Source organism: Carlito syrichta, unplaced genomic scaffold, assembly GCF_000164805.1.
Source record: "Carlito syrichta isolate Samal-C Ts95f unplaced genomic scaffold, Tarsius_syrichta-2.0.1 Scaffold302416, whole genome shotgun sequence".
Taxonomy (NCBI): Eukaryota; Metazoa; Chordata; class Mammalia; order Primates; family Tarsiidae; genus Carlito; species Carlito syrichta.
The window spans coordinates 169783-193937 of NW_007246512.1; the positions used below are offsets into that span (position 1 = coordinate 169783).

General features: G+C 45.2%; 1 protein-coding gene across 1 annotated transcript in view; it reads left to right on the forward strand.

Annotated features, from left to right (window-relative positions):
- LOC110595507 (peptidyl-prolyl cis-trans isomerase A-like) overlaps positions 1-9061 on the forward strand; it is an 11925-nt gene extending 2864 nt beyond the window's left edge. The window contains exon 2 of the mRNA XM_021711623.1: positions 8637-9061. Coding sequence (XP_021567298.1) covers positions 8637-9061 — 425 coding nt within the window. The remainder of the gene's footprint in view (positions 1-8636) is intronic.
- Positions 9062-24155: the final 15094 nt, after the last annotated feature.

Sequence of the window (24155 nt, forward strand, 5' to 3'; positions counted from 1 at the left end):
TGCACTCCAGTCTGGGCGACAGAGTGAGACTCCAACTCAAAAAAAAAAACCAAAAAACTCTACAAATAAGAAAATTAGCAATCTTACTAAAAATAAGAAAAAAAAAAACCTGATCAGATATATAACTAAAAAAGACATACAGATAGTAAATAACCATATGAAAAGATGTTTCACATCGTACATCACCAGGAAAATACAAGTGAAAACAGCAATGAGATACCACTATATACTTACTAAAATGACAAAAATTAAAACGCTGAGAACACCAAATGCTAGCAGAGATGTGAAACACCAGACGCTCTCAGTCACTGCTGAGAATGCAAAACTGCACAATCGCTTTGGAAGACAGTTTGGCAGCTTTTTACAAAATAAAGCATACTCTTTCTTACCATCAAGCTCCTTGGTATTTACTCATGTGAACTGAACGCATGTCCACACAAAAAATCTATACTCTGATGTAGGTTTGTCTATAAAAGTAGCTTTACTTATAATTGGCAAACTTAAAGCAACCAAGTTGCCTTCCATAGGTGACTGGATATATAAACTGTCACATTCACTTAACTAAAATATAGGCTTTAAATATTTGGAAAAATGTTAGTTCTTGTGTCATACATCCAAGATGATGATAAACTCTTTGAAGTAAATTGATGGCTATCTTGCCACAATATAAACATAATTTTCCTCCAATAAAAGCTCATCTGACCAGAAAACAGGTGGCACGCCCAGACTATGGAATGCTATTCAGCGCTAAAAAGAAACGAAATATTAAGCCATGAAAAGACGTAGAAGCCTCTTAAATGCATAATACTGAGTGAAAGAAGCCCGCTTGAAAGTCTACATACTGTATGATTCCAACTATGCTATCCAACGTTCAGGAAAAGGCACACCCATGGGAACAGCGAAAGAGGTGGCTGCCAGAGATTAAGAGAGCGAAGGGCATGCATAGGAGGAACACAGAAGAGGAGGACAGTCCAACTCTTCCGTATGACACTGTAATGGCGGATACCGTTCATTACCCATTTGTCAGAAGCTGTAGAGTGTATAACGCCAAGAGTGAACTCCAACGTACACTGTGAACTTTGAGTACTAATGATGTGTCAGTGCAGACACACAGACTTTCACAAACGTGCCACTCTAGTGTGAGATATTGGTTGTGGGGAGGCGGTGTGCAGTGGAGCCCTGGATATGATGGGAACCCTGTGCTTTCTGCTCAATGTTCCCGCAAGCCCAAAACTAATCTTTAAAAAGGGCATTTTTTAAATACTTTATTTTAAAGATGTGGGGTATACCTCAGGGTGAGATACACAAATGTTCACTGTGCAGGTACCCTTGTTGATGAGTTTCCCACTACTGCCCCTCCTTTTCTTATAGTGTTTTGGTAATTGTTCAAGGTCTGCTTATGAGTGCGTACATGTGACACTCAGTTCTTTGTTTCTGTAATAAATCACTCAGTATTATAGATTCTAAGTAAAAAGGTATTTCTTTTCAAACTGCTACCTATGCTCTCCTGTCTCTGTTCTCCCCGTTCTTTGCCCTTTTTTATTTTTAATTTCTTTAGAGTACTCATCACTTTTGGACAAACAACATAATTATGCCTATTGATGATGTTACCTCTCACAGTTAATCCCCAGAAGAGCTGCCATCTTGTGCTGATCTGTGGAATACTACATCCCAAAGTGAAAGGACAGCAGCCAAGCACACAGCAAGCATTCAGCAAATATTTGCGGAAGAATAAAATCTGTATGGAAACTATGCTACTTATTTATGCCTGTTTGCATTGGAGTTCCCCAGAGAAACAGAACCAACAAGATGTGCATGTAGAGAGAATGTATGTGAAGGAACGGGCTCACGTGGTTATGGAGGCTGGCAGGCCTGCTGGGCAGGGCGGGTCGGCAGGCTGGAGACCCGGACAAGCCGGCATCACTCTTCAAATCCCAAGTGCATCTGTGGCACGATGTGTTCGTGCTGGGGGCGCTTGGACCTTTTGTTCTGTTCAGGTCTTCAGCTGATTAGAGAGACCTGTCTGCATGGCGGAGGGCAATCTGCTTCGCCAAAATTCTTTTTTTTTTTTTGAGTTGGAGTCTCACTCTGTCACCCAGACTGGAGTGCAGTGGCCGCTCCCGGCCATCGCAGCCTCGACCTGCTGGGCTCTGGCGATCCTTCCGCCTCAGCCTTCCAAGTAGCCGGAATTACAGGCAGGTGCTACCACGCCCGGCTGATTTTTTGATTTATTGTAGAGATGAGGTCTCGCTGTCCAGGCGGGTCTCGAACCCGCGGGCTCAAGCAATCCACTCGCCTCGGCCTCCCAAAGCGTGGGATCACAGGCTGAGCCACCGAGCCCCGCTGCTTCACCAAAATTCTAATCGTTTCCAGCACACTCACAGAAACGTCCGTAGGATTGTCTCACCACGGATCTGGCAACTATTCATTATTTAGCAAATATTTGCTTCACGTCTGTCTGGGCTAGCTACTGAGGGCTGTCCCTCTAACATTCCCATTTGACTAGTTTGACCCTCCTAAGTTATAGCAAGTGAATTCAATCTTTTTCTATTTAATAGTCTTTATGTTTTAAAGTGAGAATTGTACTACCTCCTTGTTTTCTCTAAGCCTTACAAGTGAGTGGTTCGCATAATGATTCGACATACAATATGCTTTCCAAAATGAGCACATTCCAGGCTGTGTTATAGAACAGTGACAACTGGCACATGTTCTTGTCATAGAACTCCCAGAATGGATGACTTGTTCTATTACAGTATATTATTTCAAAACAGAGCAGGATAATCAGCACAGCTATTTTAATGGGTAAAATATAGATATTGCCAAAACCGCATTAAACCAAAAAATGAACATAAAATTGTTGAGATCAGACGTTTAAAAGGCATGTAAGAGCCAGACGCGGTGGCTCACGCAGAAGGATCGCCTGAGTCCAGCAGGTCAAGGCTGGGGTGACCATGAGCTGCCACTGCTCTCCAGCCTGGATGACAGAGTGAGACTCCAACTCAGAAAAAAGAAGGCACATAAGGAAAAAAAATAGAAGAAGCAGGCGTTGCTGATTATTACTGATTATAACTACATCAGTGATTTTAACACAACTAAAAAAGCAGGAGGGAAATGTTAGCATGGAAAGTTGGAAAAATTTGCATCAAAGGCAAATCTTTGATAGTATCTAACCAGTACTGGATTAAAAAAGGGTCCTGAGCTTCAGCTCTATGACGAGTGTGACCTAATTTTGTATTAAGAGACAATATGCACATTGGTCAGGGATGTCAGCAATGGGGACAGCCTTCCTGGCTGTGATACGAATCCAACTATACCCTCTTACCAGAGTGATGCTGTTCAGATAATTAACCCATTTAATGCTCAATTTCCACATACAGAAATTTTGAATATTTGCCCCGCCCCCCTATTCACCCACTCTCACCGTGAGTCACTTTTTTTGTTACCCTGGATGAAAAAAATCCTCAAAGAGAAATGTTTTGCAGCTGTGGAAGAGGTAAGACAACGGCAGAAGCCCTAAAAGGCATCAAAATTGATGAGTTCAAGGCTGTTTTGAGCAGTGGAAAAAGTGTCTCAATAGGCATATTGCATCAAATGGAGAGTGCTTTAAAGGTGACTGAAGTTTAAGCGTGTAGGGATAAATACACAATTTTATATAAACAAGTTCCAGGTTTCTTATTTTGATGCCTGTTAGGGCTTCTGCCGCTTTTTGTTTCACCTCTTCCACATCGGAAAACATTTCCCTTTGAGGACTTTTTCCAACCAGGGAAACAAGGAAAAAAAAGTCACTCGCAGTGAGATGGGGTGAATGGGGGGGGCAAGCGGTGTCAAGCCATTTTTCATCAAAAACGGCTGAACACTCAGCTCACTGTGGGCTGGTGTGCTCGTAAATCACCCATCATGAAATGGACAAACCTGCTGAAAGAATCTCAAAAAGAAGAATTCACTGAAGCTAAAGACAGCCTCTCACAGCAATGCTTGCTGGTCCACTAGCTGATGTGTTCCTCAGACACTTGCCTGGGGGAACTTGTCCTCCAAAAAATAATTCCGCTTTTTTGGGGGTCCCCCCTCGTATAGGAGAGCTGAAAACAGACTTTCTTAAGTTATTTCTGAGCATGTAAACAAGTACGAACTTTTGGAAGGGCAATTTGGCAATATCTGTCTAAATTACATCATACCATTTGACCCAATAAGTTCGACCATTCTAAAATTTATCCTATCAATATGTCTGCAAAAAGTACAATTGCCTTTTCATCCAACGATGTTCATTCTAACTTTGTTTATCAACACAAAACTTAAAGAATTCAATATACCCATTATTGAAAAGCTGACTCAACACACTTGGGTATGAACACACAAAAGCGCACACTGTCATTTTTAAAATAAGTAGTGTAGTAAAAATATTTACAAGATATATCATTACATGGCAAAGTTATGATGCAGAGAAAAGTGTATGTTCTAACCAATTTTGTGTAAAAATAATAGATTGTGTACAAAATGAAATGGACTTTTTTTTCTGTAAGTGCATCTAAGAGACTATCAATAGTAATTTCTTCCCCTTATGTTTATGTCCAGTTGGAAGTTCCTAGTCATGTGACTACATAGCACAGTGACTAAAAGTGCTGCCTTTGATACCAGTTTGACAAAGTTTGAATCAATTTTAAATTAAAAGGCAATTTAGTTACCTCTCTGTGCCACAGTTTCCACAACTATAAAATAGAATAATACAAGCATTTTGGTTAGGGGATTTAGAGTAAATTCACCTACAGCAATTAAGACTGTCCCTAGCACAGTGTAAGTTCCTAAAATATAATCTATTATTACATGTTGCCTTTGTTTCCCCAAAGTCAATACAATTTACCCAAAGTTGATACATGGTATCTAGGCAGTAAAACAATGGAATATTTTTTGTTTCTGCTAAAGACTTTCCATATTTTAATGAGAACCTAGTAAATGTTTATTTTAAAAGAAAATTGAACAAATTAGCCTGAGCCTGTACGAAAGAGGGAGGCTTTAGAAATTCTTGAGCTGGGGAAGCTCATAGCACAAGGGAACATAGCACTCTTCCAGGCTTGTATAGTTTACAGAGCTCTTCAAGGAATTGCTTACTGCCTTATGTTGAGGCACGTAACCTGCCCCTAGCACACAGGTACCCTGGAAGGAAGATTGGTACCCAGCTGTCCAAAAGAGGACCAATGGAGCAATTGACCTGTGAGATCATATGGGCTTAACTCAGGTGCTAGAAAGCAGGGAGGAATGAGATTGGTAAGAACCTGACAGTGAGGTTGAACAGGGTGATTTCTGTGTGGATGTCTCTTGGGATGGTGTCATTGATAACAGAAAGTTTGGTGGCAGAGGCAGAAGCTTGAGTCTGAGAGTCAAGGATAGGAGTCTGATTCATTTGGAAAGATGCTGTCGTTGAGAGGTTATGTCATTAGAGAAACTCAGACAGCACAGTGGATAGATCAAATAATCAACCTTCAGAGCAAGAGGGATCTTTAATGTAAAACCCAACATCTTCTTTACAAACCTTGGGGTTGATTACATTGGGTCTGAAGTTTTGGAAGTCTCAGTGGACCTGCTCTGGAGTGTAGCTGGCGGTCACATGCCATCTAAGTCAGTCACTGCGAGTTGTGATTCCAGCATCCATAAAATGGGGTGATAATACTGTCTGTTTTATAGTACTGTTGTATTAAACGAGCTAATATTTGTAAAATGCTTACAAGGAGCAATACTCAAAAGACCTGGACGGAGTTGAGGACAAGAACAGGTGGAGGTGTTTGTTCTTGCTTTGTGCCATCTGACTGTAGACTTGTTAACCAAGCATCTGAATAGTCGAGACAAATTTACGACCGGTTTGATTTCAACTGTGGCTGCGAGTAGGGAAGCAGAGTTTTAAATACTCAAGAATTTCTGTCTTCAGTGACAAAGTTCGATAAAGAGCAGGCCGACTGCTAGCTTTCTCCTTGCTTTGGCAGATGTAACAGTGCAGAGTGGTTCTATTACCTAATTTGAACCTGAGCCATCCGCTTCCTGGAAAGTAAGTGTCCACATGTTAGATGAATGTCTTTTACAACCTAGGGCTTTCTGCTGAAGCCCTCTGGTTGAGTGTAAGCATGTTTTATACAATTAGCCAGATGTTTGTACAGCTCAAAGATGGTGACAGTCTTCTGATCCTTGTCACTAGAACTCAGCAGTTTGATTTTTGCCCTAAGTTACAGGAAAATAAACTTAACACAACTCGAAGGACCTTTAAAAAAAAAAGGAAGGAAAGGAAGAATTATTTCCATCTTTAAAATTGATTAAATGCAATCCTTCCCCTCCCTTACTGAAATTTCCCACATGTAGAATGCCAAAGAACAGACATTCAGACACCAAAATTTGAGAAGGAACCAAAGAGCATAAATTTTTACTTGTCAACAAGGAAATGACTAAATCTATTCCCGACAGTCCCTTCAATATGACAAAGGCCAGTGAAGCAATCCTGAGTTAGTGCTCAGACATATATGTGTCCCTGCACACATACACATACATTTACACATGTGCAGATACATACATAAAAGCATGGGGCTTTTTTTTTTTTTTGACTTGCTGTGTCTTCTACCTCTAATTCCATTTTGTCTGAAATGACCAAGGTGATACATTTTCCATATCTGGGCTCCAAATGCACCCAAATATCAGTATTCGCTTGCTCCCAAACAGGTAGATATACACAACTGTAGTTTTGATGTCAAGTTCCTCTGCTTTGGGAGTCAGTTATAAAGTGTGGATATCTGAGTCTGCTTGCGAGTTTACAGGCAGAAATGATCATCGCTAGACTGCAGTGGCAACTGGGGCTAAGAGTGAGTCTCGTATTAGAAGTCAGAAGATGGCAGTCTGAGGTCTGGCTCTGCCACTGTGTCATGCTGCCTGTATTGTCTAATCTCACTAGGCCTCAGTTTGCTCACCTGTAAATTAGGGCTAGCAACGACTATGTCACAAGGTTGCTCTGAGGTACCTGGCTCCTTCTCCCTTCACCTCGCTTCCTTCAATTTCTACCCAAAATTTAATATTTCCAGGCACATATTGATAGGGTTTTGCATCAACAGGGAGGCATTCTTCTCTCAAACATGGCTAGTCTGGATATAAGTTTATTATAGTAAGAGAATGTCCCAAAACACAGTTCAGGAAACTCTCAGTATTATCTAATCAACAGTGATATTCTGGAACCATGTTTTTAATGGATTTTGGGAGCTAGTCTAAGGGAATTTCATCAGTCAAAACCAAAGAAATGTCATGTTCAAATCAGATAATGGTAAATTTACATTCATACAAATCCATACTTTTTTTTTTTAGTTGGAGTCTCACTCTGTTACCCAGGCTGAAGTGCAGTAGCATGCTCACAACCACGGCAGCTTTGACCTGCTGGGCTCAGGTTGTCCTTCCACCTCAGCCTTCCAAGTAACTGGAACTACAGGCATGCGCCACCACACCCGGCTAAGTTTTTTATTTTATTGTAGAGATGAGGTCTTGCCAGTTGCCCAGGTTGGTCTCGAAGCCGCAGGCTCAGGCAGTCTTCTCGCCTCAGCCTCCCAAAGTGCTAGGATGACAGGCGTGAGCCACTGCACCTGGCCAAATCCATACTTTAAAAGTCACAGTTTCATCGGCTCTTCTAAGTCAGTGTAGAATTCCACCACTCCAGCCCCACCCACATGCCGGTCTGATGGAAGGACAGCCCATTTCACAGGCAGATGCTGGGGAAATACCAGAAGAAAGAAAGGAATGCGAGGAACAGATTTAGGATTTCATAGTCCAGTTAAACGGCAGTTATGACTTGGCCTTCTCCAGTTGTTTCTTGTGTGGGGAATGGGAGGCAACTGTACAAGGGAAAGAGTAGGATTTGTTCCTGATCACGAGAGACGATTTCTCCTCTCCCTCCCTTCGCCATCAATGACACGTGGCAGACATATCGGCGTTTTTCTTGCAGGATAGAGAACTGAGGGTATGGACAATCATGAAGCTATGCGCTTCATGTAGACCTTTTTAAGTAAATGAAAATTTAAAACATACTTATTTTGTCAAATTAAGCATTCATTAATATCTATTAAATATAATTAATTGCTAAATATGAATATTACATTTGGTCTTTTAGATTAATATTGAGGTTTTCATGAATTAAATTCAGATCATTAAGAGAAACCACAGTGAGCGCAGGGAATGTTGTAGACAGAACATTCTATTTCTAAACTTCTTTATTTAAAAAGTTAATAATGTACTTTGGGAGGTGGAGGTGAGTGGATTGCCTGAGCACGCGGATTCGAGACCCGCCTGGGAAACTTGGCGAGACCTCATCTCTACAATAAATCAAAAATTAGCCGGGCACGGTAGCACACGCCTGTAGTTCCAGCTACTCGGAAGCCTGAGGCGGAAGGATCGCCGGAGCCCAGCGGTCGAGGCTGCGGTGGCCGGGAGCGGCCACTGCACTCCAGTCTGGGTGACAGAGTGAGACTCCAACTCAAAAAAAAAAAAGTTAATAATGGGCTTTGCAGATGCCTATTATTGCCTATTGTATGCCTTGAGCCTTTTCCCATCAGCCGTGGTCAACCCTGCCTCCCGATGTTGCCATTGACGGTGAGCCCTTGGGTCGTGTCTCCTTGGAGCTGTTTGTCAAGTTCCAAAGACAGCAGAAAACTTTCGTACTCCGGGCACTGGGGAGAAAGGAGTTGGTTATAAGGGTTCCTGCTTTCACAGAATTATTCCGGGGTTGATGTGCCAGGGTGGTGACTTTACATGCCATAATGGCACTGGTGGCAACTTCATCTACGGGGAGAAATTGGATGATGAGAGCTTCATCTTGAAGCTTACAGGTCCCGGCAACCTGTCGATGGCAAATGCTGGACCCAACACAAACGGCTCCCAGTTTCTCATCTGCACTACTAAGACTGAATGGTTGGATGGCAAGCATGCGATTTTTGGCAAGGTGAAAGAGGGCATGAATGTTGTACAAGCCATGGAGGGCTTTGGGTCCAAGAATGGCAAAACCAGCAAGAAGATCACCATGGCTGACTGTGGACCACTCTCATAAATTGGACTTGTTGGATCTTAAACTACCAGATCATTCCTTCTGTAGCTCAGGAGAGCACCCCCTCCATCCCATTTGTTCACAGTATCCCTATAATCTTTGTACTCTCACTACAATTCTTCGGGTTCCATATTTTCCTGATTCCCTTCCACGTCTAGTTGGATTGCAGAGAAATAAAAACTAAATAACAAAAAGTTAATAATATGTATTAAGTTCTTAAGAGTTTAGTAATATGAGACTTTTCTTAGTGTTTTCTAATATACAGCCAATTTAACCTTCACATTATCTTTATGAGGTTGGTTCTCTGATCCTTATTTGATCAACAAGCAAACGAAGGTGTGAGTCATACAAGCAGTAAGTGACAGAGTCAGGATCTTGGCCAAAAGGGCACTGGAGAGGAGATTCTTGCCTGGGATGGTGAAACCCTGTCATCGCGACAGCAGAACATCCAAATCATCCTTCATGGAGAAATCTTGGACTGTCTCCTTTGAAAGACAATAATATTCTGGTTAAACAATGTGTTTTTCATTTGCTCTCAGCCAGGTCTCTCAGCCACGCCACAACTGACATTTGGGGCCAGATAAGTCTTTACTGTGTGCCTGCGCTGTGCGTCATAGGGGTGTTCAGCATCATCCCTGGCCTCAGCAGATGAAACGCCAGTAGCAATGCCTTCTCCCAAGTTGTGACAACCACAGATGTATCTAGCCATTCCAAATGTTTTCCTGGGGAGAAAATTAGCTCTTTGAGGAAAACACTACTTGAAGCTAATGAGAACATGTATTTTCCTTTGGTATATGTGCCTCAAAGCATCATTTAATTGAAATAGAAAACTTTTCAGAGTGTTTAAATGAGCACCTCATTGTGAAATACACAGGAAAAGTACTTTGCATCCATCTTGCAAACGAGGACACTGAAACACAAATAAGCGAAAGGCAGCATCAAGTTTGGTGGAAAGAACTCAAAACACAGACCAGGACCCGAACTTTATACCTGAGAACTCATTAGCAGACAGTTGGCAAACGTAGCCTCGTCCCAGTCTGTTTTCCTCAGCTATCAGATGAGCATAACAGTCTCAGCTCTGCCCCTCACAAGCTCCGAAACGGGTCCGATCAGAAGAGGCGTGTCAAGGCACAGAGCGCACCAGTTTCACTACTGTTGGTTTCCCGGTGGGCATCCAGAGAGGCAAGGGTTGCGCAGGCACTGAAACACCACAACGAATATTCTCTTGCCTTAGACAAAGCGTGACAAATGTGTGGGCCCCACACCCCTGACTGTGCAGATATTAACCACAGATCTGCTTCTTGGTGTAAGCTGGGAAGTCCAGAAAGCGACACACTAAAGTGCAGATACCGACCTTGGAAAATCTCCTGGCTTTCCCTGTATTAAAATATGCTGTCCCCGGGCTCTGACTCCTTCAGGGAACAGCCACTTCATACTTCATACCACAGTTTTTATATAACATGTTAACGTAATGGCATTTTTTTCAGGCACCGTTGACAGGCAACTCAGGTACAACTGACACATCTGGCATTTATCTCATGCCTCTCAAGTCTGCAGCCTGTGATGAGCAGACAGCCATCCACAGGTAGGTCTCCCATTCTAGCGGGCTCTGACAGGCCTGAGGAAACACATTTCCAGGGACACCCTCGGAATTTCTGATTTAGCAGATCTTTCGAGAAGCTCTAGGACTTTCATTCCTAGCACACTCACAAGTATTGCTGCTGGCCCAGACACCACACTGTGAGAACCACCGAAGACACAAGCCCTTGGGGCAAGAAGCCCTCCGTTTGGGAAACCCCTCTGGTGTTTATATTTTTGTGATCTTGGAGAAACGCCAAGCCTTTCCAGCTTTAAGTTTAGTGCTTTGAAAAGTGGTTAATGAAGACCAATCTGCTCCCTGCAGAGAGTCATTTTGAATTATGAAAAGAATGCGTAAGAGTCTTACAAACAAACCGTAGATACTTTAGGTGAGTAAATGTATATTCCTGCTTTCGTAGTTATTTGGGGGAGGTGTCTTCTGATTTTTAAAATGGATGCATGCTAGTACCTATTTATGGGGTGCATGTGATATTTTGATACATGCATACAATGTGTAACCATCAAATTGGGATAACTAGGACACTCAACTCAGTCGCTTATCATTTTTCTCGTGTGTTGGGACCATTCTAAATATTCTCTTCTAGCTATTTTGACAGGTGCAATGAGTTATTGTGAGCGAGCGCCACCCTAAAAGTGCCTTTTTCGCTTGGAAGCCCAACCAGCCATGGGAGGACCCACCTTGCTCCCAGGCCTCTGGGGCCTCTCCCCAGCCCGGGCCGAGGACAGCAGGGGCCGTGCAGGGCAGGCCGGGTCTGCAGCACAGCCACCACACCTTGTCGAGGCTCAACCAGGGCCCACACGGAGTCAGGGTATTCTGCGCACTCGGCCCAAGACACTCCGCCCCTCGGCCGGTCTCCCGGGACCAAAGAAAACCTGCCAGTCGGAGACGAGCGCGGGTGGAACCATCGGTGTTGGCAGTCCCTCCTCAGGGTTCTGCTGGTGACTCATGACAATAGCTTGCCAGAGAGGAGGGGACAGAATCATCTGGAAAACACCCTCAATAAAACTGAAGCAAACATTCTGGGAAAGAGAAAAAATGTGGAAATAAAGACAAAACAAAATCGAGGTCTTCTCAGGGCACCCCCCTCAGTCCTGCCTGGACTTCTTACTTGATGGTGGGAAGAGCCCAGCACTTGCGTTCTCAGCGACACCGGGACGTTACCTCCCAACTCTCACAGTTTAAGAGTCCCACGGAGACAGGGAACACCTCTGTCTCCTTCAGCGCGGTATTCTCAGTGACACACAGCGGCTCAATACATATTTATCTAATGAAAGCATGAATGACTCGGCGAACCTCTCCTCGCCTCAGCTTCCTCATTCTTCAGACGGGATCCCAAGTACACAGCTCAGGGGTCCCTGTAAACAGCCACCACTGAGCTCCTGAACCTGCCCAGGGCACCGCAGGCCTTAACAAACAAAGGCTGAAATTAATGGAAGTGAATGTCCCAGGGAAGATGCCTTGGTTTGTAATTAAAGGGCTTGCTCATTTCACTTGCTGGCATTATCTTACTTTAGGTCTTTTGAGTCCCATAGTTTGCTTGCGTTTTAATAGTCCTAGAGGAAAAAGAACTGACCTAAGGAAAATGCATCACTGTTTTAGTTCTAAGCTCACGCCATAACTAACTGCCCCGGACATGAAGACTAATTTATTCCCTGGGCAACTGTATCTCAATGCTAAATTTAAGATCACTCTGTCAGCTGCCTAGTCTCTAGAACCTCATTTTTTCGCAGAAGACAGGGGCCGGGGGGGACAGAACGAAGATCATCTGGGGCTTGGAAGGAAGCAAAGGCAGCAGGCTTCAGAGCCCACACCTGACGACCCACAGTCACAAGACGCAGGGGTGCGGCTCTTGCCTTCCCTGGTCTCTGCAGGGTCCAGAGAGTCGTGTGTCCTTAGAAGGGACTCCAGCTCTCCAACGCAGCAGTCCCCATCCGTTTTGGCTTCAGGGACTGATTTCAGGGAAGACGGTCTTTCCACAGACCGGGGAGGAGGCGGGGTGAGGATGGCTTAGGAATAATTCAAGCGCGTTACATCTGTGTGCACTTTTATTTCTGTTATTGTTACCTTGCAACATATGAGGAAATAATTACACACCTCACCACCATGCAGAATCTGTGGGAGCCCTGAGCTGGTTTTCCTGCAACGAGACGGTCCTGTCTGGGGGTGACGGGAGACAGTGACCCCGAGTCTATTGCTTATGGTCAGTCTACGCCATCATCTTGTTTTGGTTACTGTCACTGCGGAAAACCCTACCTCACAAAGACAAGATGTTGGAACTAGAAGCAGGCTTCTCGGATCTGATGGGAGGCGGAGCTCAGGCAGTCATGCGCACGTTGGGAGTGGCTGGCTCCCCGGCCACCCACCTCCTGCTGGGCAGCCCAGTCCCCAACGGCCACAGAATGGCACTGGTCTGTGGCCTGAGGACCGCTGCTTCAGACGGTGCTTACTGCAGGGCGTACCTGGGAAGCTCGCGGCTCCTTTTTCACGTAGGTGACCCTGAGGAATGGCGGCATTCTCTCTCCAGCCAGACCCACGTGTTCCTGTACCCACTCACTCAGTTCTCCTCAGCCGCCTACTTTCAGTTCCTGGGAATAGCTCCCAGGCGTTCTCTGTCCTTCAGCGTCTCTTGTGGCAGACTAACCACCTGGAGAGCCTTCGCCTGCTAGTTCTTGAAGTCCTGGGTGGCATCTCAGATATACTCAGAAACAAACCCAGTGAGACAAAACGAGACCGTTGGCGCTTCTCCTCCTTCTCCCCAATCCCTCCCTAACGTCCCCGTGGCCTTTGCCTACAGAGATGGGCATCGTCATGGCTCCCGGAGGCCCCATGGAAGCACGGCAGGAACCGTTGCTGCCCTCGGTGACTGTTTCCTCTTCCACGTGGACACCGGGACTCGGCCCAAGGGCTTTCCAAGTTCTCTGGAAAATCGTCTTTCCAGTCGTTCCTCCCAGCTCCCTTTTCTCCAACCACATTGGCATGACTCCATGTGCCGGGGGGTGGGCCAGCCGGCGGGCGGACACTCAGCCTTCCCTCCCGAAACCTGGCATTTCTGATTGTGCTTTCCCGAGGTGACGTCCTTTTCAGGAGACTCCACTGTGGGCGGGTCTGAAGCCCACGCTGGAGTGCCCCCGTCCCCTCCAGATCATACCTGCCGCCTCAGACGTCTGTCCCAGCTTCGTCTGCTCCGTGCCCAGGGCCCTCCTCCCACGTGTCAGCTGTGTGTGCTTCCACCGCCCAAGACTCGGGCTTGGCTGCCTTCAGGGTCGAGTTTTCCAGCCTGGATGATGGTTTCGTAAGACTGGAGTCATTATTCCTCCGCGTGGAATAGATTTTGACCCGGTGCCCAAGTTAAGTGAAAGCAGGCCTGAAAACCAGCTCAGTGTGACCGGGTCTAGGCATCACACGGTGCCCGTGGTAACAAGAAGCGTGAGCGCCAGGGCCGCCACGCCGTGTGCACTTGGCAATCACTCGGTTTCCTCACAGCAGCCACGAGAGGTGGGCCTTGTTGTGGCCCCGTTCTGCAGACGAGAAAGCCGAGGTGCTGAGGTCAAGCAACCTGCCGCCCCACAGCCAACGGCCGGCAGATCTGAGCCCGACAGGCTGGCTCCAGCACCCCGGCCCGTGCCCCACCCCGTGGGCCTCGCAGAGGGCAAGGCGCTTCAGCAGGGCTGCCCCAGGCGTCGTCCCGGCTGCTCCCGGAAGTGGCTACTGCTGCTATTCCCACTCAACGCTGGCAAGCAAAGGCGGAGGAAAGTAGAGACCCACGATTATCGGCAAAGAAGTGGGCCTGTGATTCCAGAAAGACTGACTGCAAAGCGCTTAATCACTGCTCCGATCTGTGTGCATCCATCTGCCTTTTCAATGACTCTTCGCTCCAGGGCTTCTCAGACGTAGGTCCTGTCTGACATCATGAGACCCACGAGGGGGAAGTAAGATTTGGGGTCCTCAATATTGATTTCAATTATTTTCATTCTGTTATGTCAAGATATACAAATATAAAACTGGATGTGCTCTTTCCGTGTTTGCAATTCTCTCATGACTGGAAACCCAAAATTAATTGGCAAATTCGATAAAAATAAGGCCGAAAAATCAACAAAATTTCAATGAGCATGAATGACACCGAGTTGTATTTCAGGTTTTTATGGACAGCTTTGCCCTGGAAGGGGCCCTTTGACGTGACTGTGGTATTGATTGCTATGGACAGTTCTGAGCTGGACAGTCCCAGACACGGCCACCTCCCACCCCCCGTCTTCGTTCCACAGTCCTGAGATGCTTTCGTCCCTGTAACATCCTTTGGCCTTCACTTGGCACAAAGACATTTGCAGAATAAATCTATCTCTCTTCTTACGTAATTAGCTGCAGTAATGACATCGTTTAATTTGGTGTTGATTTGTTCGCTACACAGGGCTCACATGGCTGGTCTCTTAACGAACTCCCGTGGAGGGTGAAGACAAATTTGATCCATTAATGGACTTCACTTGAAGGTCACCTCAAATGGAAAGGTCTCTCTGCAGCTCTGCGTGGCAAACAGCTGGAACCGCTTAAGTACTTTCAACAACAACAAAAGCCCAAAATTAAAGTGCTGTCGCAAAGTAGGCCTGCCTGCTGTATGGTAGGAACTATTGCATGATGCACACACACACACGTACCCTTTGTGTTGTCTTAAATGCCAAATTGAATTCTGTTCTAATGTGTTTTACAACATTAGCTCTGAAAAGCAGGGGATGGGCTTTTTAAAATCTGAAGGCGGTCCATATGTAACTGAGCTGAATGTTGGTTCCATTGTCAGGAAAACGGGAGCATTTAGAGATTCATGTGTAATCTTAGGTTTTGATTCAGAGTTGAGTTGCATGTTCTGGCTTTTCAGTGAGGAGAGAAAAGGCCCTGCAAGGGGGTCCGGTGGAGGACAGTCACAAGGAGTCTTTTTTTTCCCCTTTTTCCCCTGCTGCAGGGAAGAGAAGGAGGGACTGTCCTATAGAGATTAACTTCTGTAACCACAGGAGAAACAGAAGATTCAGGGCAGAGAAAGCTAAGGGACGGACGTATTTCTAGGACCAGAGAATTTTGTAACAGTCTGGGAAAACAGAAGATACTGCAGTTATCAGAATTAACCTTTCATTTTCCCTAAACAGGAAATTGAGGGAAAGTGTTAAAATTTAAAACAAATAAGCATTCTGTTTTCAAAACAGAAAACACTAACTATATGTGACTCATTTGTGAAATTTACACAGTCATCGTAATGTTAATAATAGTAATGGACTGATGTTGATTGGCATTTTCTATGCTGATCTCTTTACATAGATTATTTTATTTGGTCACTCTGATGTCAACAACCACATGAGGCGGGCACAATTAAAATCTTTGTTTTTATTGGTAAGACAATTTAGCCACGAAGAGGCTAAACAACTTGCCCAACATGACACATCTATTAAGTGACAGAGCCAGGAAGGAGCCTGAGTCTCCGTGGTCCCTGAGCTCTTAATCCCTAGCACCAGCCTTGCCTTCCGTAGAGCACTCTCCAGGTAACCAAATCCTAATCGTGTTACACACCCTAGCAATTAACTGTGAAACCTGCTCATATTATTGATTAAAAAAAAAAAAATTAAGACCCAGAGGTGTTAAAACAAATTTCTCAAGAATATACAATGAGAGGAAAAACCAGGTTTCAAATTCTGTCTTCTATAGAAAACGTATACTACTTTTGAACAAATAAAAACTGCCAGCACTTCTGTGTTTTAAATCTAATTTAACTCCTACAATTCAGGGCATCCAGCAGGCTCTTTTTAACTTTCAACTTCATGTATGAGAAAATGGAGATTCAGAGATCTTAAGCAACTTCTTAGTCATCTCAGAGCAATGCCTTGGTAGCTCTGATAAAGAGTTGGTACTTAAGACGTCCATTCTACTTTCTGTAAAAAAAAAAAAAATCAGAGTTGAGTATAAAATAGTATGATCCCTGCTCCCTCTTCAGTCAACTTTGGACAGACACTGCCGTCAGGCTGCAAGGCTGGCCACCAGGCAACTTAGCTTATTGACTTGTCTGTACACAGTTGATGCCTTTTGGCAGGTTTCCAGTTTGCCCCAAGCCAGCTCAGCTCTCATTTTCAGTACTTGACAGCCCCTGAGGGCATTTGGGTTTGTGGCAGAGTACCAGGAATGAGGGTGACCAGCTATCTGAGTTTGCCCCGGATAGGAAGGGAAGAGGGGTTCCCAGGTCATAGAAATTGCAGTACTAAAGCCAGAGAAGAACAGGGCAAACTGGTTAGATGGTAACCCTGCCAGGTATCCAGGAATATTTACTAGTTGAAAAGAGGGGAGAGGCATAGGGATCTAGCCTTACAAGCACAATCCAAGCATGATTGATACATTCATTTCCACAAGCATTTGTTGTCTACTATGCCAGACAACTGCTAGCACACACGTGACAGGAATAGGGAAGGAAGCTGTCTCTAGTGACAGTAGCATCCAGTAGCCTCTAGCAGCGGGAGATAGGCTGGACTTACAAGGATCTGTCCTCTTGGGCAAAATGACAGAAGTGGTACTGTAAGCCAAATCTAGTGTGTGTGTGCGTGCACACAAACGTGTGCACATGCATTTATTCATAATGGCTGACAGAACCCCAGCCGGGAGTCAAATAATTGAAGTTCCCAGGAATTCGACCTCTTCACCTGAAAAATAGGACAAGGGCAACACAATGAAGAATATACCGCTAATGTCAGGTGCAATTTCTTCTGTTGTTTCTAGGGACATCCAACTTTTAATAGAAAATCCAAACCTTAATAAGAAAGTCATCCTTCTGGGGAATCAGTAATTATGAATTGGTCTCAACCACAGCCACTTTCACAGGCACACTGATAGCCCTAATTGATTTTGCTCTGGCACTGGCCCTTAACTGACATGAGCCAGTTTCTCAGGTGAATCCGTAGGGTCCGGGGGCCTGTAAAGCCTCTTAGCGATAGTAGCTATGGAAGACAAGAGACTTCAGCAGCTAAGCTGCTCAGAGCTACCTTACTACCACTTCCAAGCTGCCACCAAGCTCTGTGTCACTGCTGGTAAAGGCTTGGAGCACAAATCGAGCAACACTTGACATACCTGTCTGCATAATGGGTCGTATCCATTTAACGATTCAAAGACCTGGTATTAATTGTCATTTTGCGCTATGTGCTAGATATACAAACATGAGTGAGGTGAAATTTCGGCCCTCAAGAAATTCAGCCCAGTTGGGAAGAGAGGGTAAAAGCAGAGCGATACGAAATAAAATCTCAAAACTGCAAAAAGTACAGCCCTCCGCCCCAGCCATAGTCCAGCTTCAGAACTGAACAAAGCCAGAAGATCCACATAAGGAGGAATAGGAGATTGAGCAAACAAAAGTAAAAGCTACTCCCCCCCTTCTCTGAACAACAGAATTAAAGAAGAGGCAAAAAAAAAATGGGGAGGGAGGAAAATCTACACAAATGAAGAAAAGGTCTCACACAGACCCCTGGGAGGTCAGCCGAGAATATAGACTTCGGAATGCAAACAATGAAGCGCCCCCAGAATGACTATTCTCAAACTATACACCCAGATATCAAGACATTAATAGAATGAATAGAATTGAGGAGAAACAAGAGAAAAGAATGAAGGAGTTGATAACTGAGATAACAGCAATAAAAAACACAGTGAATGAAATAGATAACAAACGGATAAGCACGGAAAACAGAATTAACCAAGCAGGTTCGGTGGCTCAGCCTATCATCCCGTGCTTTGGGAGGCTGAGGTGAGTGGATTGCCCGAGCCCGCGGGTGCGAGATCCGCCTGGGCAACTTGGTGAGACCTTTTCTCTACAATAAATAAAAAAGAATTAGCCGGGCGTGGTAGCGCGCACCTGTAGTTCCAGCTACTTGGAAGGCTGAGGCGGAAGAATCGCCTGAGCCCAGCAGGTCGAGGCTGCGGTGGCCAAGAGCAACCACTGCACTCCAGTCTGGGTGACAGAGTGAGACTCCAACTCAAACAAAAAGAAAAAGAAAATCTCAGAGCTTGAGGACCAAAATATGGAACTAATCCAAACTGCTAAAAACAGAAAAGAAGCTTAAAAAGACAGAACAAAACCTCCAAGAGATGAGTGATTATTTTAAGAAGTCAAACCTAAGATTAATTGAGATCACACTGTTTTCCTGGATTTTCTCGGTGGGCCCGAGACGATCACAGTGATTTTGTAGCGGGGAGAAGGGAACATCACAGCAGGAGGAGAAGGGACAATGAAGACCAGGGTGGGGTGTTGGTGGGAGGGGCGTGAAGCCAGGCAGCTTCTGGAAGCCAAAAAAGGCACGGAAGGATGGACTTGTCCTGAAGATGCCAGAAGGAATGCTGCCGTGCAACACCTTGATTTAGACTTCTGACCCCCGTAACTGTAAGAGGTCACATCCGCGTTGCTTTAAGTGTGTGGCTACTTGCTACAGCAGCAACAGAAAGCCAATGCCCACCCTACGCTGCAGTGTCAGACCCAGTGAGCTGGGCTCGGGAGTTTCAGCATTCTTCTGTCCGTGACTTGAAGTTGCAACAGGATTTCAAGAGACAGGCCGTGGAACACAGAACAGTCAACCTTTCCAGAAACAGCGATCGTTAACCCTGACCCAAAGACTCAAAGTCTTTCACCATCATGCCTCCACAGGGCCTCAAAGAACTCAGACGACATCCTATGTTAACTTGAACAATGACTGTCTCCGAAAGGCGCTCCCAGAGCCAATGTGCCTGACACAGCCGAGGCCCTCTCAGTGATGGGAAACGTGAACACGTGCACATCCCTGCCTCAGGTGGGGACCCTTGTCTTGGGCATCTGTCTGCCGAGTAAGCACATGTAAGTCAGAGAAGGTGCTGGGGAGCAGACATGAGGTTGTCATGCTGCACTTGCACTGAGACTCCGGCTACGCCAGGAAAGCTGCAGCCCCCACACTGCTGTCTTGGGCTGTGACAAGCAGAAGGTGGGGTGAGGACTGGGACTCCGGACCGCTGGTCCTGGCGCTCACTCAATGCGTGGCCGCTGTACAGACATCAGTGAGGGAATGCACCTATAAAATGTGGATGCCCAGTGAGACCTTTGAGCCTCCACCCAGCCTGTGTCCAGTCAGCTCTCCCGTCAGAAAGGCATCGGGACGTCTCCCTGTTGTTGGCCACCTGCCCTTGATGGCACCTGCCACCAGCGTCCCTACCAGGACCCAGGTGTTCTGGCCTTGGCTTCCCGAGAGCTCGCTCTCTGGCTCTTCCCTTTCTTAGCCCTGACTCTCTTTTCAGCCTGTCTTGCTTTCTTAGAAGGGAGCATCATTTACGCAGCCTGGGTTTTTAAGTAAGCGTGACCTAGATCTGACTCAGGTACTGCCAGCTAGCAGCTGGACAACTTTAGCGAGGTCCTTAGCTCTTCTTTGCCTCGGTGTCTTCATTTGTAAAACGTCGCTAACAAAGTACGTGTCTCGTGAGGCTCTTGCGAAGGTGAACTGTGATCGTTCTTGTGAATCATGAGCACTGTGCCACTCACAGAATAGGCACTCAGTAAACGTTAGCGCCTCTTATTGCTGCTATTTTTATTCTCGTCCCTAGACTCTAATGTGTGCGGCACCTAATGGCCTTTGTGTGATGGGACTGAGTGCTAGAAACTGCTAGCTCGTTACCAAACCCGCTTCTCCCTTTCTTGCACGCGGGTGAGACTCTGCTTCCCGCTCTCTCCTGCCGCATTCCGTGAGCGGGAGAAATGTGACCAGGAGTGATGTGCACTCTGCAAGACCTTGCTTGAACCCTCCTGTGAGATTCTCCTGTTTCTTCCCCCTCTGGCTTGAAGTAGACAAGTGAGGTGACCTTGGAAGCCACAGCTGCAGATTGCAACACCACATGATTCAAGAAACCTATCGCAAACACTCACGTTGGACTTTATTTGCACAAGAAATAAACCCCAACTGCATTAAGCCACTGAAATTTCAGGTTACATCTGTTTAGCGCAGCTGGGATTACTTTAATATTGGAAGTTTTTAATCTTTGGTCTGTTTCTGGAATGAACCAAAATATGAGGAGAGACCCAAAAAAAGTTCAATTTGTCCCTTTGTTTCTTTTGGGGATTTTTTGCTTTTGCTCTTGATGTTATATCTAAGAAACATTTGGCCCTGGCCTAGGGCTTAAACTATAGTTTAAGCTCTTATATTGAAATTTGTAAACCATTTTGAGTTTATTTTTGTGCATGTTCTGAGTTACAGGTTTGCAAGCAGGGATAGTTTTAGTTATTGCTTTGCAATCTGGATGCTTTCTATTTCTTTTTTCTTTCCTAATGCCCTGGCTAGAATTTCTAGCATTAGTTAAATGGACATCTTTGTCTTGTTCCTCATTTTAGGAAGAAAGCATCCAGTCTTTCACTGTTAAGTATAATGCTAGCACCTTGGGAGACGGAGGCAAGTGGATTGCCTAAGCCTGTGGGCTCAAGACCAGCTGGGGCAACTTGGCGAGACCTTGTCTCTATAATAAATCAACAAAATTAGCCGGGGGTGGTAGTGCGTGCCTGTAGTTCCAGGTACTTGAAAGCCTGAGGTTAAAAGAAGGATCACCGGAGCCCAGCAGGTTGACACTGGAATGGCCATGAGTGTGCCACTGCACTCCAGCCTGGGCGACAGAGTGAGACGCCAACTCAAAAAAACCAAAAAAAAGTATTATGCTAGCTGTAGGTTTTTAGTATACACCCTTTATCCGATTGAGGAAGTTCTATTTTATTCATAGTATAAAGAGTGTTTTTTTAATCACAAAAGTGTGTTGGATTTTGTTAAATGCTATTGAGATGATCATGTGGTATTTGTCCTTTATTTTATTAATATGGCATATTAAAAAACTGATTTTCAGATGTTCAATCAAACTTGCATTCCTCGGTTTAATCCTACTTGGTCATGGTGTATAATTCTTTTATAATATTTCTGGCTTCAGTTTGCTAGTATTTTTTTTTTAGAATTTTTGTGTCTACATTTAAAAGGTCTGTAGTCTGTAGGTTTTTAATGAGATCTTTGGTTTTGGTATGAGGATAACACTGGTCTTATAGAATGAATTGAGAAATAATTCTCTTTTTCTAAGAGTGTATGAAGAATTGGCACTAATATTCTTTAAATACTTGGCAGAATTTACACATGATGCCATCTGAGACTCTGATTTTCTTTGTATAATTTAATTGCTAATTTAATGTTCTTATTCTATGTCACTTCAGATTTTTCAATCAGTTTTTTTATTTTTTAGAAAAATTTTAGATTTACAGAAAAACCAAACAAATGCTATAGAGAGTTTCCATATTTCCCCACAAACAGCTTTCCTATTCTTAACATTTCCATTAGTGTGGCACATTTGAGACAGTCGATGAACTCGTGTTAACACATTATTATTCACTAAGTCCACACTTTGTTCAGCTTTCCTCAGTTGTACCCAATGCCGTTTTCCTATTCCAGAACACCACTGGGGATATCCCACGGCACTGAGTTATCAAGTCTCTCAAGATTCCTTTTGACTGAGACTTCCTCAGACTTCTTCGGTTTCGATGACCTTGACAGTTTTGAGGAGGCCTGGTCGGACGCCTTTGGTTTCAGGAAGAATAAGTACTGATCTCAGAGTCAAAACAGATTTTCCATGTCATGCTGTAAAGACTAAAGACAAAACTGAATGCAAGACTTACCGAAAAAGCTGTTATACAGTAGGCGTTCAAAAAACGCCACTTAACTCCACTGTGTCTTTTGTCATTTGCTTTTCTGTGAATGCTTGTCTTCTCTTCTTCACAATGAATCTGTCAACCCCTTAGATCGTGAACCATAAAGTTCTTCCTCATGTATTCACATCAGAGGGTAAGTGTATCCCTGGTGGAGGCCCACTTTATGGTTCATATTATGAGCTCATGATATGTGCCCACTAGATATCCAGTCCTCATCCTACTACCCAAATCCCTTCAGCATCTAAAATGCAGAGATTAATTTCTTTCAGGACAGGAAACATCTAGCACATTATAGTACTCACTGGCTGTTTGAATGCGTTCTCTGACTCTGTCCTACGAAAAGATTTTGCTGTGGCACAAGCAGTAGACTGGCTTGTGGACCCTAACGTCTTCTCACCCTGTGTCATGATGCTGGCCAAATGCCATCACAGTTCTCCTCTCAAGAGGGAGGATTATTTCCACCCTGTCATTCTTATCCCAGTCCCTTCAGGCTGCTGTAACAGAGTACCACGGCTAGGGTGGCTCAAACAACAGAATCGTACTTCTCACAGGTATGGAGGCTGGAAGGCCAAGGTCAAGGCACAGGATGACGTGGTGGCTGGTAAAGGCCCACTTTCTGATTTTTAGACAGCCACCTTCCCCTTGCATCCTCACGCAGCCGAGTGACCATAGAGAGAAAGGAGCTCTTGCATCTCTTCATATAATGGCACTAATTCCATTCATGCACGCTCCACCCTCCTGACCCAATCACCTGCCAAAAGTCCCGTCTTCCGATACTATCACCTTGGGAATTTGGATTTCAACATCTGAATCCCGGGGACACACACACTTAGTAAACAGCAGTTCTAAATCCACCTGTTTGGCTTGCTCAGTCAACAGAACGAAGAAGTCATGGCGTGTCATTTTTGAGCGTTAGACCCCTACAGGCCTTGCTGTCGCCACTTGCCTCTGTCTCCATGAGAAGGAGGTGCCGAGCCTCGACCCAGGTCCAGAAGGAGAATGTGAGTGCCGTGGAGGGAGCTTTTCCAGACAGCACTCCCTAACCCAGCCCGACGGAGTGCAGAGCCACCCATATCAGCAGGCCCAGCCTGGACCGCCTCACCTGAAGCCAACCTGTACCTGTGGAAGCTACAACATACTCATGACTTTTCAGACATGGAATGATGGGCAGCTGGTATGCAGCAGTTGCCGATCAACTCAACAAGTAATAAGTTTGGGCCGACAAATATTGAGGCGAGCAGGATGAAGGGGTCCCCGGTGGACTGACAGGAGCAGGGAGAGAGGTCCGTGAGTACCAGATACAAACACCGTCCTAAGTCCTCTTGGCATGCTGCAGCCAAGCTGACTAAACGGGTACGGGACGGGGGGAGGGAAGTGGACGCCACTGGAGAAAAACCCAGGCGAGTCTGCTCTCTTTCTTCACAGACATATTGTGTGTCTAAAATGAAAAAAAATATTTGGTAACTGCTTAGCATTTGACATTCATTTTGGAAAGCAGGACACTGGGGTACAAGGAACGCAAGTTGCACCTAAATCCACACACAGGAAGGTCGACAGTTACATTTGCAATGTGGCAGCTGGGCTCGGTGGCTCAGCCTGTCATCCCGTGCCTTGGGAGGCTGAGGTGAGAGGCTTGCCTGAGCCCATGGGTTTGAGACCCACCTGGGCAACTTGGCCAGACCTCATCTCTACAATAAATCAAAAACTAGCCGGACATGGTAGCACGCACCTGTAATTCCAGCTACTTGGAAGGCTAAGGCGGAAGGATCGCCAGAGCCCAGCAGGTCGAGGCTGCG